Here is an 18,550-nt window from a genome sequence, read left to right as displayed (position 1 = left end):
GCTATGCACTCAATTTTTCCACCACCCACGGTACATCCTGGGTATTTCGGGGGTGGATCGGTGTTCCAAAGTATGGCTGGCTATGCGTATGGAAGTCAGCCGTACATGCCAGGAACAGTGTTCGGGGGTATGCAAGGCATCATGCCAAACCCCATGTATGGTACTATCGGCATGCAGCAAGGTTTCCACGGCAACCAGGGCCAGTTTGGGGTGCCACAAGGTCATTTTGGCATGGCTGGTTTTTCTGGACAGCAGCCAGATATCGCACCTCTGACGCAAAATGTGAATGGCCAACACGTGCCGATCATGCCTAGTACAATGCCCATGTTGCAGACCATTCCGTATGACAACTTGGGGGCACTAGAGAAGCCGAAGGCTTACAAAGAAGGTGGTGCAGCGGTAAAGTTCAGTACATTCAGTGGTTTCGAGGACAAAACAAAGGCACTCACTTTCCTCCAGCAGTTTGATACAGCTTATGCGGGAGGGAATTTTACAGAGGCCTCGAAGGTTAGGAAAGCTGCCACTTTCTTAAAGGACAATGCGCTGACATGGTGGACGACATTGTTAATGCAAGGACAGGCACCCGCCACTTGGGTTTACTTCAAGCAAATGTTTGCATCTGCTTGGCTATCAAATGAATTTGAAGCCGATGTCTTGACAGATTGGCACCAGCTTACGGCAGCTTCGTGCAAGAGCTTGCTGGAGTACAATAGGAGGTTTTGTAAAGCATTACTCTCAGTGACCTCCTACAGATTTGTGCCACTGACAGAGCAGATAGAGAAGTATTGTTGTGGGTTGCCTAAAGGGCTTCGCGATTACTGTACAAAGAATAGAGTGGCTACCTTTACTCAGCTTATGGAAGTTGCGAACACTGGTCTTGCCCTGTTGAAAGGAGAGGACAGTGGATTTCCGAGCAGTGATAAAGGAGGGCAGCAAAAGAAAAATTCAGCGAAGAAGCCCTTTGTGAAGACGGCTCCTGATGCGTCACAGGGGTCAGAACAGGCCACCAAGGACAAGGATTCAGCTGGGACTTCTGGAGCGCAGGCAAAGAAACAGAAAAGGAAGCCTTTTGTGCGCAAGTCGCTCGAGGAAAAGAAGGTCCTAATGGCTGAGAACAAATGCTTTATATGCGAGCAGCCTGGTCACTTTTCTATTAATTGTCCACAAAGGAAAAGGCCAGCTGACTCAGAGGATAAAGAAGACCAGAAAGGCAAGAAGCCAAAACCCACGGCAGGTTTAGTGCCAGACATGGTGGGTGACAGGCCCAGCACAGATGCCAGTGAGTTATGCAGGGCATGGGGTAAAGTTAGAGATCAGACGGCACTCATCTTCTTTGATCCAGGTGCTAAAGCCAACTTTATCTCACCAGAGTTAGCTATGAAGCTCGGCATCAAAGCTGAAGAAATGGGGTACACAGCAGAGGCAGGGTTGGCATGTCCTGGCCACTCAGAGTGTGTTACTCCCATCATTGGAAAACTGCGTCTGCATATTCAGTCGTATGTGGACACTGAAGAGTTTTACATCATGCCGCTGGAAGGTTGTGACGCCTTGTTGGGGATCCCGTGGATGTTCCGAGTGCATGGAGTCTTGGATGCCTACAACAAAAAGATCACTGCACAGCATAGGGGCAAAACTCACATCTTGGATGTAAAGCTTAAAGGAGAGTCAGTCCCTATTGTATCTGCTTCTGCTATCACTTCTGTAATAAAGAATCATCTTTCTGTGTACTTGATTTTTGCACGTGATGTCTCAGATAGGGATCAGTCAAATTTATCTGTGTTAGATAAAGAAAGGTCAGCATTTTTGCAAAAGTTTAGTGACTGTTTTTCTGATTCATTACCATCGCAATTACCGCCAGAGAGACCTGAGGACCATCGGATAGATTTGGTGCCAGGGTGTAGCCCACCAAATAGACCTCCCTACAGGGTTAGTGCGGCGCAGCAGAAAGAGATTATGGGCCAGGTTGAGGAGTTATTAGAGAAGGGGCTGATTCAGCCTAGTTCTTCACCCTTTTGCTCCCCAGTGCTCCTAGTGCAGAAGAAGGATGGCTCATGGCGCATGTGTATTGATTACCGTGCGTTGAATAAGAATACCATCAAGAATAGGTTTCCTATTCCTCGCATTGATGATATTCTCGATCGTTTAGAGGGTGCTGCAATTTTCAGCAGGATAGACCTGAAGAGTGGGTACCATCAGATTCGTATAAGCCCAGAGGATGTACACAAGACTGCGTTTAGAACGACATTTGGTCTTTATGAGTTTCTAGTGATGCCGTTTGGGCTAACAAATGCTCCTGCCACGTTCAACAGAATGATGGACCGGATTTTCCGCTCGCATCAACAGTTTGTTGGAACATTCTTCGATGACATGATTGTGTATTCGAAGAATGAAGAGGAGCATAGGCGTCACTTGACCATTGTGTTCGAAGAGCTGCGCAGTCACAGGTTACTTGTCAATCCTAAGAAAAGTGAATTCTTCCTTGAAGAGATCCACTTTCTGGGCCACATAGTCTCAAAGGATGGTGTTAGAATGGATCCCGCAAAGGTCAAAGCTATCAAGACATGGCCAGACTTGAAGACTGTGCACGATGTCAGAAGCTTCTTGGGATTGTGTTCCTACTATAGAAGGTTTATCAGAAATTTTGCAGAGATAGCATCGCCTCTTCACGCATTGCAAAAGAAAGAGGTCACTTTCAGATGGACCCAAAAAGAGATTTCAGCTTTTAGTCTCTTAAAGGAAAAGTTGACTTCAGATCCGGTTATTGTTTTGCCAGATCTCAGGAAGTCATTTGTGGTCCAATGTGACGCGTGTGGCAGTAGCATCGGAGCAGTGCTAATGCAAGATGGACGGGTAGTAGCCTATGAAAGCCTATGAAAGCCGAATTTTGCAAGGGCCAGAGAGGACTATGCAAGTCTATGAGAAAGAGCTCTTGGCCGTGATTCATGCGCTTTCTAGCTGGAAGCACTACCTCTTAGGTGCTGATTTTGTTGTCCAAACAGATCATCAGACCTTGCGATACTTCTTGACACAGTCAAAGTTATCCGAAAAGCATATGCGATGGGCAAACATTCTTTCCATGTTCCACTTCCAGATTATGCATGTGGAAGGCAAGAAGAATGTTGTGGCTGATGCGTTATCAAGAAAGCCACAAATTTCAGCTGTGTCAATTCCTTATCATCATGAGTTAGATGACATGAAGGAACAGTATACTGCTGATGAAGATTTTGCAAGGATCTTTGAACAGTTACAAGAGGGGCAACATCACGAGCACTACCTCCTCAGAGATGGTTTTATGATGATGCATGGCAGACTTTGTGTCACTAGGCCACTACGACATAAGGTCATGGAAGAGAGTCATGTCCCACCGTATGCAGGGCATCGTGGCATTGATGCAACAGTTAAAGCAATAGAGACGTTCTTCTATTGGCCTACCTTGAGGAGAGATGTGGATGCCTTTGTGCGAGCATGCATAGTTTGCCAAAAGGTCAAGTTTGACAGGCAAAAGGCACCAAGGTTGTTACAACCACTGCCGATTCCGGATAAGCCATGGGAAAGCATTGCTATGGACTTTATCTTTGATCTTCCAAGGACGCCAACTGGGAATGATGGTATATGTACCATTATCTGCAGGTTCAGCAAGCAGGCCCATTTTATCCCTGTCAGGAAGAAGATAAAATCTGATCAGATGGCACGCTTGTTCATGTACAATGTGTTTAAGTACCATGGTATGCCACAATCGATTATCAGTGATCGTGATCCTCGCATGACCAGTTTGTTCTGGAGAGGATCGTTTGAGAACATGGGTACTACGCTCAAGTTCTCGTCTTCGTTTCATCCACAAACTGATGGACAGTCAGAAGAGGCCAATTCTACTGTCTTAGATCTGCTGAAATGCTATGTGTCAGATAATAAGGGCAAGTGGGAACAGTATTTGCCTATGCTTGAGTATGCGTACAATAATACAGTGCATTCGTCTACTGGCAAAGCACCTTTTGAAATTGTTGAAGGCGGCAATAAGGTTCCTCCCATTTTGCATACAAAGGACAGGATCTTTGAGGCAGATCGATATGTTGAGAACATGGATGAGATGTATAAGAAGATTAAAGTTGCCTTGGAGAAGACTCAGGCAAAACAGAAAAAGGCTGCTGATCGTCACCGTCGTGAATTGCTACTATCACCTGGTGATTGGGTTCTCTTAAGGTTCGAAAAGGCAAGGTTAAAGAAGATGAAGGGCAAGGAACGGCTGTTTCCTAAGCTCAGCATGCGTTACTATGGGCCTTTTCAAGTGCTTGACAAGATCAGCGATGTGGCTTACAGGCTGAAATTGCCTGATGCATGGAAGATTCATAATGCGTTTCACGTGAGTCTTCTAAGACCCTTCGTGGGTGATGTGCCAGAAGATATGCCAGTTGAGGATCAGCCAGAAGTTGAGGAACTTGATGAGATCCTGGTACCTGAGCAAGTTTTGGCACATAAGGACAGAAAAGTTAAAGGACAAGTTGCAAGACGTTATTTGGTGAAGTTCAAGAACTATCCGCCTATGGATGCAAAGTGGATGGAAGAGCATGAACTGTCAGAGTCACCAAATGTATGCAGCTTTACCTTGAAGCCTTTGGGTTACAGCCTACTTATGCCCCAACCCAACGTGTGCAAAGGAGGGGTAATAATAGAGCTAGTACATCAAATGTACATATGAATTCAGTGCCATAGATAGAAATGGCAAAAGTATGAAGGCCTCATTAAGTCATTTGTATCTATGTATGTTACGACCTTTCTTGCGGATACATGCGATGATAAAAGAGTGTTAATAGCACAAGATCATCAGTGGCGTGTATTTATGGTATGCAATCGAGGACGTTTGCGATTTCAAGAGGGGGGTATGTCACGAGGACGTGGCAGTTATTAACCATGTCACAGAGATGTGGCAACTGCTAACCTTGGTTGTTGGTTTCTTTCCAATGGGGTTTATTTTATTTGTTTTGAGACCCTCTTTTTGAAGTAGCAAACGGTCGGACATTGTATGGCCAATGTGAACGGTAGATTCACCCGCAGACGGGAAGTGGTCGGCACTGGAATTCGTATGGTAAGAGGATGTCTAGGCTCAGAGCAAGATCATATAGGTCCCCCCGTCGCACTTAGCAAGTTGGTGGATACTAGGAAGTGAACTCAATTAAGGCGTAAAGTCAAGGTGGGACTACCAACAAAAAGTATCCGACAGTTGGGCCACATTGCATTTTTGGATGCGGTCCCAATGAGGATAGATGGTCAGAAGACCAGTGGGAGCCCAACGGAAGCATCTCCTAAAATTTAGGGAATTGCTATTTTGGGCCACGAAATGTGTTCGCGTCATTACCTTTGGTATGACTAGGGGAACACTTTACAACTCTGCCGCGAAGTCAACTGACGCACCAGTTGAGATATTTTTAGCAGGGAAAGCCCAAACTCGGAAACTGGGCGACGTGTCAGTTTGTGAGCGATTCTGCCACTCTGGGAGGCAAAAACGAGCTGCATATCATCAAAGGGGGCGCCATTTTCAGCCACAGGCGGATTGCAACAGGTACAGAAGCTATGGAATGCTTACCTTGCCCTCTATGTACAGTATGGTGACGGGAGTGATGCCCCGCACGCTACATACTGCTCTCTTTCTCCCCTACGTGCAGTTATGTGATGCCCCACAAGAGGGCTACTCATTTGACTGATGTACAGTTGTGTGGGTTCATGCTTTTGTGCTGAGGCAAGAGCCTCCTTGAGCAGGAACAGGGGTAGCTAACTGCTGCTCCAAAGCAGGCACTGGTGAGGGTCATAACCTCACCGTACAGGTGCAAAAATCAGCGCTGTGTATGCGCTGTAAATTCACTGTTTTTCAGCCATACGGACGCCAGGACCATTGGGAATCGTGCCCCACTGGCAGAGGACAGTTAGGGGACTGTTTGGGGCTGAAAACAGGGCAAAAACCAGTAAATACAGCGTGCTGAATTTACTGTTTTTGGACAGGAATCAGAGGGTATACGTCAGTGCAAGCGAGTTCCAGCAGGGGAATTGATTTCGCGCAAGTTTTGGGGCTGTTATGTTGCCGAAATTTGGCCAAATCAAATGGTATCTAGGTGGATACACGTGAAGGATTCCCAGGACCTTACCTTGTAATTTACCCTCCTAAAGAATAAAGAAATACCGAAAGGGGCGCCAATTTTGGGGCCTACAGGTTGTCGGCGTTTGCTCGGAGCATTCTAGCTTCCGAGTCGTGTGTGTGTTTAAGTGTTAACTCCCGTCGCAGGTTCTCTTTGCAAAGTGCTCTGTGTGTGTGCATAAAGTAAAGAATTTCGGGTGAAAGCCAACGGCTACCGCCCTACGGGCCGGTTTCAGTCACACTCGCTATTGGACCACACACACACACACACTTTTTTTGTAATGTCAGATTGAATTACCAATGGGAAGCCTCAAAACGAGGAAAACCCATAGGAAATATTACAAACAGTAAATCAGAAACAGTCAAAGTAGAGCTCGTGATGACTAATGGGGAGCTCTTCCAAGTCATAGGCAACTTGAAGAGAGTGTCTAAGAGATATCTTGAAGAAGGAGACATATTCCACTTGAATCTACTGAAACATGAGGGAATTCCGTGCTCTCCACATTGTCCATAGCACCCAAAATCGGACCCAACCGAAAAAGTATGCATACGGTCGGAGCAATGGCGGAAGTGCTTCAAAGATCTAGAAAAATTTGCCAAAATTTATGCCAGGGAAACGTGAGCGCAGAGCTATAGAGATGCAATCCACAAAGTGTTGTGTACGAGAACAAGAACACAGTAAATGTGGAATATTCTCAATGCCTGCATTACAGCGAACGCATCGCGAAGAGGCCAATCTTCTAGAGTGCAAAAATTTGCCAATCGGGAGAACCCCAACGAAACATCTCCACATAAACAATCTCTCCTTGAGATGTAGCTTGGCATGCCACACTTTCATAACTTTACTTTGCCACCAAGTAACACTCTTATTCATATTCCATACCTTGTTACAATGTTCTTGGATCCAGGAAGATGACTGCAAATGATAGTATACTTTCTTTGCAGATATCGAACCAATGGAAGTACGAGCGTAGAGCCAATCGCCAATTCGATTGTCCTCAACCAGCGGTGGAATGGGAGATATCGAGTCAACCAGCTCCTAAATGGTGTCCCACATGCGCCTATAGAAAGAGCGGCCTGTCTAAATGAAAACACTCCTCTATGATCGTCTATCACATCCGTTATTCTGTCAATACCTTTCTGTGAAAGAAAGTAGGCTTGTCTAGGAGAGCGCTGAAAAAGAGTTTGATCAAAAACTCGACTCCAATGCAAACTCTCCATTCGAAGCGAGTTTCCACAGGCGTCATTTCTACCATTCCATAATAATTCCCACGTGACCCAACTACCAATCCGCCAAGACTGGAAGCAATAGGGCATCCAGGAATTGTAGCTTCAAACTTACCAAAAACCACATCCCAATACGACAGCTTCCAATGGTCGAAAGCTAGCGTAGAAACTGCATGGAGTAAAAAACTCAATCATCTGGTCCAGGGTTGTTTTTGCTCAACCAGCACCAATAACAAAGTAGCCTTCCTTGCTGTAACATGAGAACACAAATGTAAAATATTCAGACCACCAACGCTTTGGAGTACACAGCTTGTCCATTGCAAGCAATCGCAGGCTCTTTTTTTGAAAGGAAGTAGATCAAAAGTGTTCCAGAATCCGAGACATGAAAACCCTAAGACGACGGGGTGGCCAATGCAATAGCGGCAAGAAAGATTGCATTTATGCCACCAAAATGAACTGCACTATTCTGAGTCTTACATGTAGCAGCCAGGTAGACATTTCCAATAGTGCAATTTAGACCTCAATTTATTCTCAATCCATTCCTACCGACCGAGCCAGCGGATAACCAAGATGCCTCACAATTTGATCCGGTTTCACTATCTCACTTGGCCATAATATAGAGTGACAATCCATTTGATGCAAAGGCAAAATTTAGATTTTTGGAAATTCACTTGCAGACGTGCAACCAACACATAAACATGTAGCGCTTCCATAATACATCGAACATCTTCAAGTTGATTTCTAAGCCAAAACATGGAGTCAACTATCATCTGCATACGTTTGTGCCACAAAAATGATCATGAGATGGCAGTTCCAATCTGTGTAACTGACCAGATGTTGTTAAGGAGTCCAGATACAACAACAAAGGATGTGTAGCAATAGCATACAACATAGCACTCAAAGGGCATCCTTGCTTGACGGATCTACCAAGATCCCACGACCGAGTCAGCTCCCCGTCAAGAATTCTAGTAGATTGACTATGAAAATAGACCACCCACCCGACGCATTCTGAACCCAAAGCCCAAAGCCGTCATGATCTGAGCAATGTGCCCATGGCAATATATGTGTCATTTGCATATTGAAAAACAAAGGCGACATTTCCAATAATTGCGAGCGGGCTTCCATGTCTGCCAATAACACCTCATAAAAACCAAGGGCACCAAAGTACACCCCTTGGATAGCTTGTCTTTCTAACAGAAAATCAACCCATTGACCTACATCTTGAGCCGAGGGCATCTTGCCAGGGAAGAACAAAATAACCGCATTCAATGCATATTGTGCAACCGGATCCATAAGCTGTTGAACCGGAATAACCATTCAGTAGTTGACTGCTGACCTTCCCAGGCATTCCGAGCATCTGCAAAATCCTCCGACAAACACTCTTTAATGATGTTTGCAACATCCATCAAGGAAAAGATCCACCTGTTTCCTACGCTTATATACAATTGCTTCTGCCATAACCAACGAAAACCGCACTTTCTACTGATGAAGGTCTACTTTCAATCAAAGACTACTGCTTGAAGTACACACCAAACGAGCATCCAAACTTTTTTTTGATTTTTCAAACTTTCTTGGAATGACTCTACTGGACATAGCAACTAAGAGAACCTCCTGCTGCAAATATACACACACAAACACACCTACACACACTCACACCTCTCTCTCTCTCACACAAAACGACAGAAGGACCGCGTGCAGGCGAAAGCAAACTTCAACCATCGGCGCGCTGTGAAGGGCTTGCACAGGGTAGATGTTGTGCAGGACAGAGTCGTGTGAAAGACGAGTGGCAGAAGGATTTACCACACACCCAAATCCCCCCCACACACTTTTTTTTTTTTTGTAATGCCAAATTGAATAGAAAGTATTACAAGCTGAAACTTAGAAACAGTCAAAGTAGAGTTGGTAATGGCTAATAGGGAGCTCATCCAAGTCATAAGCAACTTGAAGAGACTGTCTAAGAGATATCTTGAAGAAAGAAACATATTCCACGTGAATCTACTGAAACATGAGGGAATTCCGTGCTTTCCACACTGTCCATAGTACCCAATCTAATCCAGCCGAAAAGTATGCATATGGCCGAAGCAAAAGAGGAGGCACTCCAAAGATCCAGAAAACTTTACCAAATTGTGATCCAAGGAAACGCAAGCGAAGAGCTGAAGAGCCGCTATCCACAAATTGTCCCGTACGAGAACAGGACCACAATAGATGTGATATATTCTCAATGCCTACACCACAGCGAACGCATCGCGAAGAGGCCAATCTCCTAGAGCGTAGTAATTTGCTAGTAGGGAGAACCCCAACAATACATCTCCACATAAACAATCGCTCCTTGACAGATAGCTTAGCATGCCACACATGCCACACTTTCATAACTTCACTCCGCCACCAAGTAACACTCTTATTCATATTCCATACCTTGTTATAGTGTTCTTGGATCCAGGAAGGCGACTGCAAATGATAGTACACTTTCTTTGCCGATATCGAACTAGTCGAAGAACTAGCATAGAGCCAATCACAAATTCGATTGTCTTCAACTAACGGTGGGATGGGAGATACAGAATCGACCAACTCCTTAATAATGTCCTGCATGTGTTTGTAGTGTAACCCAAGTCCAAAGGTAAGAGTAGCCTATCTGAACGAGAGCACCGTCCTTCAGCGTCTACGACGTCTGCTATCCTGTCAATATCTTTGTGGGAGAGAAAGTAAGCCTGTCTAGGAGAGTGTTGAACAAGAGTCTGAGCAAAAATTCTACCCCAATGCAAACTCTCCAGTCGAAGTGAATTTCCACAGACGACATCTCTACCATTCCACAACAATTCTATTGTGACCACCTTCCAATCAGCCCACACACACACACACACACACACACACACACACACACACACACACACACAGACACACACACATCCCTAGACAAAACGCACGCTGAAAAAAGGCCTGGAATCAAATTGTGCAGAGGCAAAGAGCTCCTAGAGGCGCAGGGGCAGAGCACACAAGGCAGGAGGGGGTTGACAGAACGCGCAGAGCCCAAAGGGCAGCGCTGAAGAGGCTCGAGCGCGCGCTCATGCAGGACCGGGTTCCCCTCGTCAATCTCACACTTGCCACACATTGTGCACACACACACATCATGCATGCTATGCTACTCTCACTAATCCTCTGTAGCCCTACAACATGGATGCACTCATACACACAGCTGATCGTCCTGCATGAGAGAAACACGCCAGCACACAACTCCAGGTACACATGCACTTGTACACACTCTGATCGTCTATGTTGAAATATCTTCACACCACATTTCCTTGTGATTGCTAAGTGGATTTAACAAATAAAACATAAGTTTCCTATTGATTACATTAAGATAACTTTACAACTTCCGACTATTTTCAGGGTCGTTACAGCATGGTGGGAGCACGACCTGCCATAGAAATAGTTGCAAAAGGGGAATTGGTCACCATATTGAATCATGAAAAAGGATCTAGAACTGAACGGTTGATGGAGGATCCAATGAGACTACCGTCTGAAATTGCCTCAAAGTGGAAATCTGCAGCAATTGAGGGACTTCCTAATGTATTTTGTGGTATGTCTATGTTTTCTGTTAAGTTACTACGTTAAATAACGCTTCCAATCATGTTCAGTTTATGTATGATTGTGTCAAAAAAAGCAAAATAAAAACCATAGAGCACCCTTGCTGTTATGTTTTATTTTTTTGGAAGAGTGGTCGATAGCTTTTTCCATAATGGCTTCAGTGAGGTTTGAATTTATGTGCTGGAAGTAGGTATAACAAAAAATGGATTGCGCTTGCTTGCTTGAGCAGTTGAGAGCCATTAACATTATTAGCTTGCATAACAAGCCAGATAAAGCATTCACATCTAAAGGACAGTCACTTATGGTGTTCTTTTCAAGCTATGAACAGATATGGCCAATTATATCTGCAGGTGGTTGGGTAGGTTTTTTCTCCTACGATACAGTAAGGTATGTAGAGAAGAAGAAGCTGCCCATTGAGAAGGCTCCTCTAGATGATAGGTCTCTTCCTGACATTCATTTGGGCCTTTATAAGGATGTTGTCATCTTTGATCACGTGTCGAAGGTGTGTAGTGATAACGTTTTTTTTATTCTGTTTCTTCTTATAACCTTCATACAATTTGCGTCTTTCACACACAGATGGTTTACATATTGCACTGGGTCTGTAACGACCATTTTAGCTCCTTGGAAGAAGCATATTTTAATGGGCAGACACAGCTCAATACCTTGGTAGCACAATTACAGAGCTCAGATAAGTAAGTATCGACTAGCACAGGTCTTTGATTTAACATGGCTTCTATGTATCAATTTATTAGCTTATGCACTTATGATGATTTATGTTATGGCTTCCAATTAATAACATTAAAAATATTTTATATTGTGTAACTTGTGCCGGCACTTTCTACTATTCAGGCCAAGATTAAACCCCGGCTCTGTTGAGGTGTCCATTGGCAAATATGGTTCAGCCATAAATCAGTCCAATATGACGAAGGATGAGTATATTGCAGCCTTTTACAAAGCAAAAGACCATATTCTTGCTGGGGATATATTTCAAATTGTCCTCAGTCAAAGATTTGAACGCCGCACATATGCTGATCCTTATGATGTTTATAGAGCCTTACGGGTTGTTAATCCAAGCCCTTACATGATTTATTTGCAGGTTTGTAGAAGCTTGTGGTTTTGTGTTCTTTAATGTTGTCTCATGACTAACGTTTATTGCCAATTACAATTTACAGGCCAAGGATTGTATTCTAGTTGCTTCTAGTCCAGAGACTCTAACATGCATAAACAAGGTATAAACCTTTTTTATGAAACTTTTCCTGACAATCCAATTGCTGGTGTAGACCAATTAAATTAGAGCTTTTCTTTAAGGCGTCGAATATCATTTTTTGCACCCTCATACATGTGTCTCTGTTTCTTGTCCTAACAAAAATTGACGAAGGAGAATATTCTAAACTGAGAGCGAAGGACATTAATGGAGCTCAAGAATTCGAGACAATCGTACGAGGGTGCCAAAATTGAAGATTAATCAAGACTCTAATGAAAATTTAGTTAGGAGCGACAACAGTGTACTGTTATGTTCTTTGACCAGTTCTCATCTCATAAGAATTAGGCTGTAGTATCCAGCTTCTTCGCTATTTCATGGCTCTAGTAGAATTGTTTGGATGCTATTCTTTCGGTTAATGTATCCAACATTTCTGCACAATGTATGCTGGTAGCAAAGCCTCGCCCCCATATTCCATGGCTCTACTGAAGTGACTCCTCTTGAGTGCGGACATTCATACAATGTGGGACAGGCCGTAGTAGCTATAGAAGTAAGCAGGGTGTTGCTGGCTATGGAGAAGTCTGTTGTAACTTTCTATCGAGGTGTTTCCAGATGCATGTATCTTCCTTCAAGAGGTACCTTGATGACAAGCAGCAAACCTTTAGGCATCTCCAGTCCCTGAACTGTAAATTTTAGTGCTCCTTTGTCTCTAGAATCCACCTGATTTTACAGCTAATAAAGGTGATCATCTAATTCTATCCTTTTACGTCTAGTAGTCTCAATATTCAAGCAGTAGGGGACAATGTTCAAACCTAACTAATGGCATTGCAAATTCCATGTGAGAGGCAGGTCTTCAGGTAAGTTATGTGTATGGCAACCAAATGTGCAGCATTATACCCAGAGCATTATACTTCCTCTAGGTGACAGGATTACATTGGCGTCCTTAGAGGCCTCCTTGTACTCAGTTTACAGCTTCTTTTTCCCTCAAGGACACAGCAGAGGCAGGATTTTGGTGAATGCAGATTACATTGTACTTACGTCAGACCCACCCAAGGTGACTACTTGAACTTTTCCACAGATAGAGATTTAAAGGTGAATTTTTAAAGACCAAATTACGGTTTTCAACATCTCAGCAGCTTGGGTGATGAGATCTACATATCGGTTCACTATATATTGGAGGGGAGCTTGTGGAGTCTGCTAGAAAGTAGGTATATCTTGGGATGACTATCAAAGGGCTGCCGCTCTTCGGTGAGAGACCTCAGAGGCTTGACTTGCACGAGCATTTGCAGCTCTTGCTGTATTAGAGAGGCAGTGTTAACACATATAGTCTCATGAGCCACATACCAAATCGTGGGACCTGGCCTTCATCATTGGTCATAGTCACATAGAATTCTGTTTCATGGCCTTACAAACGGGTTATATGTTTCACAGTCTTTGGCATACTTGGTTTCGTTTCTGCAAACAAATAGTGTTTTGAAACCATCTTGAACTTCATATCAATTAAGTTCTGGACTTCTTCATGACTCCAGCATGCGAGCCGGGTGACATGCTATATATGGAACAATCAGATATGTTGCAAAGGTGGTAGAATCGATAGGTCATTCGTCAACATAATTGCTTCCCTCTCTCCCATTTTCAGTACTCTAGTCTCATATATATGTTTCTGTTCCTCCTGATTGCGGTATAGGTAGGATTATGAGGAACAAGGTTCACGGTCGCCTGGTGGAAATAGATTTTCCATGCTTCATGGTGTTAAGAGAGCAATCCAGTAACAGACAAAACTGCAGGATTGAAGTTAATCAAGCATTGGTTTTGCAGGGGAAGATCATCAACAGACCTCTGGCTGGGACCAGGCCACGGGGACAAAATCAGGAAGAAGATTTAAGACTAGAGGATGAATTGCTGAGAGATGAGAAGGAGTGTGCAGAGCATGTGATGCTGGTGGACCTGGGCCGAAATGATGTTGGGAAGGTACTGAGATGAAAAAGCTTGTTGTGACGAAACCCACAGAATTTATTCCTTGTCAAATAAGCCATGCTTTTTCTTCCTGGCAGGTGTCAAAGGCTGGCTCTGTGAAGGTAGAGAGGTTTATGGATGTTGAACGCTATTCTCACGTCATGCACATCAGCTCAACGGTATAAAACTTATTTGATAGCCAACAGCTGAGCTAAACAAATTTCTGCTTTAGCCTTATCAAAGCTTTATGAGAGCAAATTTGTTGTTGTTGTATAAAAGGACAATTTCCCGGCTGGTATGGCTGCCTGTGTTGGCACACACTAACTGTCAGGTCGGGAGTTGGAGGGCTGCAGATCTTAGCCCTCCATCCACTCCACTTTCCTAAGCGGAGTTCATGCTTGCGACTGCTGGACAGGTCAGCATGTGGAATCCAGAGCTTTAGCCTCCAATGAGGTACTCGTCAACTGTACCCTGTTGCAGCCTGTACATGGCACGCATCGAGGCGCATCATGGTGCTGGTTCCCCTTCCACTGACCATTGATGGCCGGGAAAGGTCGTTGAGTGACCTTCCCCACAATCCATGCTCCCCGTGGCTCCTGGCCTCTGCCGGTTGCCATGAATCGCATGGATTACGGGGAAAGGTCAGTCAACGACCTTTCTCTACACCTTAAACTAACCATTCACATTCTTTTAATATCATCGAACTAATAAGGAGCCACAAGTTTGCAGGCTGAGCTCCACCCCAACTCTCTGTGCTGTTTTCTTCTCTCTCACTCTTTCTGTGCACACCTCTGTTGACACATCAACTGGTATGAGAGCCTGGAGCTTTGCAGCTTGGTCATCTCTGGAACCACAAGCCAAGACTTGAGTATTTCACACAAAGAACTTGACTGTGGGATCGAAGCTCAGTGCATTATTGTCTGTAGAGGGGCCGAGTCCTACCATAGGCTGAGCAAGATTTTATGAGCATAGCAAAGCTCGAGCAAATATCTGTGGTGATGTTGTAGTGTATACTTGAGACAATATCAAAACATACCATAAACCTTTAGCACACCTCCCATTAGGACCAAAGCAAAACATACATATTAGTTTTTGAAAAAATGGACAGAGTCCCCTTCATACATGGAGCAACATCTCAAGATATACAAAAATCCTTTAGGGGACCTCACATGAGGATTTAAAATCTTAACCAAATAGCAAAGAATACATTCTAGTTTTTGAAAAAAAGGCCAACGTTCCCTTTGTACATGGAGCATTATCTCACAAAATCTCAAAAGTTCAACCCTTTAGGGCACCTTACATGAAGATTTCAAATATTAATCAAATCCATCCTCAAAGCATTTCTAGTCATCCACAACCAGACAGAGAGAGAGAGAGAGAGAGAGAGAGAGAGAGAGAGAGAGAGAGAAGTGAAATGAAATGTTATATTAACGTCTTCAAAAGGCCAAAGTGACCTATGAGACCAGAAAGTTACAATGTGGTGGATCTGATACAAAGCCAGAGTAACAAAAGTAACAAAATGACAAAATGAAAATACTATGCTATGGAATCCTAAACTACTAGGTGTGAACTAAGCAGCTAGCTGGGATAGCTAAATCAAAAGAGAGGTCACAAGAGATCCAGCATCGGTCACTGGCGAATCTCATCAATCTCCTCCATGGTCAGTAGTTTGACCGGGCGTCGTGCATGTCCGGCCAAAATGATCCGGATCCGCTGATGCAGCCTCCGTCGATGCTGTGTAGTCCTCCGCAGTCGTGGGCGTTTGGATCTCCCCATCTCGGTCGCTGGATCGATTAGTGTGCCTCTGGTGTAAGGCGACAAACTCTGCTATGGTGGTAGCTCCTCCGGGTGTCCAGTGTCCTGGAGAAGAGAGAGAGAAATGAAATGTTATATTAACTTCTTCAAAAGGCCAAAATAATCTATGAGACCAAACTGTTACAAAACTGTGAATCTGATACCATCATCTGAGTATAGAAAGTGCAAAGAATTGAAAAGAAAATAGGGGGTGGGGGTGGGGTGAGAGTTGATACAATGGGGGTCTTTGACAGTAGAGGCATCGTATACATATACATCAGAATTCAAAGATTGGAGAGGCATCATATACATATACATCAATATCCAGAGAGAGAGAGAGAGAGAGAGAGAGAGAGAGAGAGAGAGAGAGATGAAATGTAATATTAACGTCGTCAAAAGGCCAAAATGACCTATGAGACCAAAAGGTTACATGTGGTGAATCTAATACCAGGTTTGGGTACAAAAAGTAGAAAGAACTGAAAAGAAAATAAAATAGTGGGTAGGGGTGGGGTGAAAGCTGATACAAAGGGAATAGGAAATACAAAGGGTGAGCTGGTACAATGGAGGTCTCTGACAGTCGAGGCATCATATACATATACATCAATATCCGGGACGGCTCCTATGTCGCGCCAGTATGGTATGGATCCTCTGTCGCAGTCTGCGTCGAGAGGGCCCCCTCATCCGTGGGCGACGGGACCGTTCCAACTCTATCACCCGATCAAGCAGTATGCCTCTAGTGCCTCTGGTGTTGTTATAATATGGGGGCTGCTCGAACTCCTTTGTCTGTGACTAAAAGAAATCTGTAATCTTTCGTTGTCGCTGGATCTCTCTCCTTGTGCCCCTCTTCAAGAGGTCCTCTCTGTGTTTCTGAATCTCCAGTAAGTATAATCCGAGGCATCTCTGATCATGGTATCTCATGACTCTAGAAAGTGGCCCAAAACCCTCTTTGAATGGACAGTGAAAGCGGCCTCGTATCTCATAGTATATTGGGTAGTGACATATGTAATGTAGCTCTGTCTCTATGTAATGTAGCTCTGTCTCTGGCTCTATTTGGCACACTTGACAAATCTTGGACTCAGCAGGTACTCCTCTAAATCTGCCTGAGAGAGAAATGAAATGTTATATTAACGTCTTCAAAAGGCCAAAATGACCTATGAGATCAAAAAGTTACAATTGGTGAATCTGATACCATCTCTGAGTACGGAAATTACAAAGTTACAAAGAACTAACACTAAAACACTAAGGAGAAAGGAAATAGTGGGGGGGGGGGGGGGGGGGGGGTTGTGGGTTCATTTGAAATCTCTCATTGGTCGCTGTAGAATCTCATCGACCTCCTCCATGGTGGGCATCTTGCATGTCGAGCTAGAGTGATATGTATCTTCTGTTGCAGCTTCGTCGGTAGTGGGAGACCCCCCGAGGTCACGGACGTCTGGATCTGCCAAGCTCCGTGGCTCGATCAAGCAGTGTACCTCTGGTATGAGTAGGCTCTGACATCTGTTGTAATGACTGCTCCGATGGTTCTCCTCTGGCTGGTGTAAAGAAATCTGTGATTTGTCTTTGAGACTGTCTTTCCTCTGATGTCCTCAGCAAGCTCTCCCTACGTCTGTGCAGCTCTAGCAGGAACAATTCGAGACATCTCCGATCCTTGTATCTCATGACTCTAGAAAAAGGTCCAAACCCTTCTCTAAAAAGGCAGTGGAAGCGGCCGCGTATCTCATAGTATGCCGGGCAGTGACGTGTAGTGCAGCTCTGTCCCTGGCTCTAAGTTACATAGGTGACATATCCTAGCTGCTGTCGGCACCCCTCGAAATCGGCCAGAGCTGATGTGAGGATGTGCGTATCTGTCCAATAGCGCATCTTATCCCATGAGATAAGTGTGTGTCCATGTATGCAGGTCTAGTCACAAAGCCGTCCTCCGTGAGTTGGAGAAGATGCTCTCTGTAGAAGGCCATCTTCGTGCCTAACTCCTGTGTCCGCTGTATCCATGTACTCCTGGTATTTATCTGAATCAGATCCTGACGTATGAGTCTGGTGATCTCTGTCCGTGTGAGAGACAGGGAGGGTGCATCCAGGGAGTATTGAAGTGGAGGTAATCTATCCATGTTGAGACCATGCGACTGAAACCATGCTGTCATCTGTCCATACCTGCTGTATCGCCTTGTAGAGCTAGTTGTCGAGATGACTCCAGGGCAAGCCGAGGGTATCTATCCCTGGGAGATCCCATAGACCGTGCATAAAGGAAACCGATTCAATAGTGGAGAGGACCATGTCAGACATTCCCTCAGTGGTGCGTACCTGCCCCATCATTGTCCTGTATAGAACAAGAATCCCCCAAATCAGCTCTGTAGGCACACCCATGTCCTGTAATCTGCGTATAAGTATGGCTCTCGGCACTGTGTCGAAAGCTTTGCGGAAATCCACAAAGCTACAATAGATCCTCTTGCCATGGTGTCTACCCTCCTCAATAATAGCTCTGAGTGTCAGAATCTGGTCAAGAGTGGAGAAACCTCTCTTGAAACCTGCTTGCCCTGGTGCTCTTATGCCCTCTCGCTCTACCCATCTACTCAGCTCCTGTTGAAGAATGGATGCATACAACCTAGCTAATGTGTGACCAACCATGATGGTGCGATAATTCCCAGTAATCATGGGATCTCCTAACT

General features: G+C 44.5%; 1 protein-coding gene across 8 annotated transcripts in view; it reads left to right on the top strand.

Annotated features, from left to right (window-relative positions):
- The window catches only part of LOC147427793 (anthranilate synthase alpha subunit 1, chloroplastic-like), a 77,298-nt gene that overhangs the window by 37,346 nt on the left and 21,402 nt on the right, over nt 1-18,550 (top strand). For 7 of the 8 annotated variants that reach the window (XR_015185973.1, XM_086496701.1, XM_086496694.1 and 4 more), the window contains 7 exons: nt 10,742-10,931; nt 11,290-11,441; nt 11,516-11,631; nt 11,789-12,035; nt 12,112-12,168; nt 13,959-14,111; nt 14,195-14,275. Coding sequence is in view for 7 of the 8 variants with exons in the window: in XM_086496701.1 (XP_086352827.1) it covers nt 10,742-10,931; nt 11,290-11,441; nt 11,516-11,631; nt 11,789-12,035; nt 12,112-12,168; nt 13,959-14,111; nt 14,195-14,275 (996 nt within the window). In the remaining variant the exon portion in view is untranslated. The remainder of the gene's footprint in view (nt 1-10,741; nt 10,932-11,289; nt 11,442-11,515; nt 11,632-11,788; nt 12,036-12,111; nt 12,169-13,958; nt 14,112-14,194; nt 14,276-18,550) is intronic. The other variant, XM_086496695.1, reaches the window with a different exon arrangement.

Source organism: Adiantum capillus-veneris, chromosome 23 (assembly GCF_014529385.1).
Source record: "Adiantum capillus-veneris isolate H3 chromosome 23, ASM1452938v2, whole genome shotgun sequence".
In the NCBI taxonomy this organism is placed as follows: Eukaryota; Viridiplantae; Streptophyta; class Polypodiopsida; order Polypodiales; family Pteridaceae; genus Adiantum; species Adiantum capillus-veneris.
The sequence above is the reverse complement of the archived record's forward strand: the minus strand, read 5'-3'. Positions and strand labels throughout refer to the sequence as shown.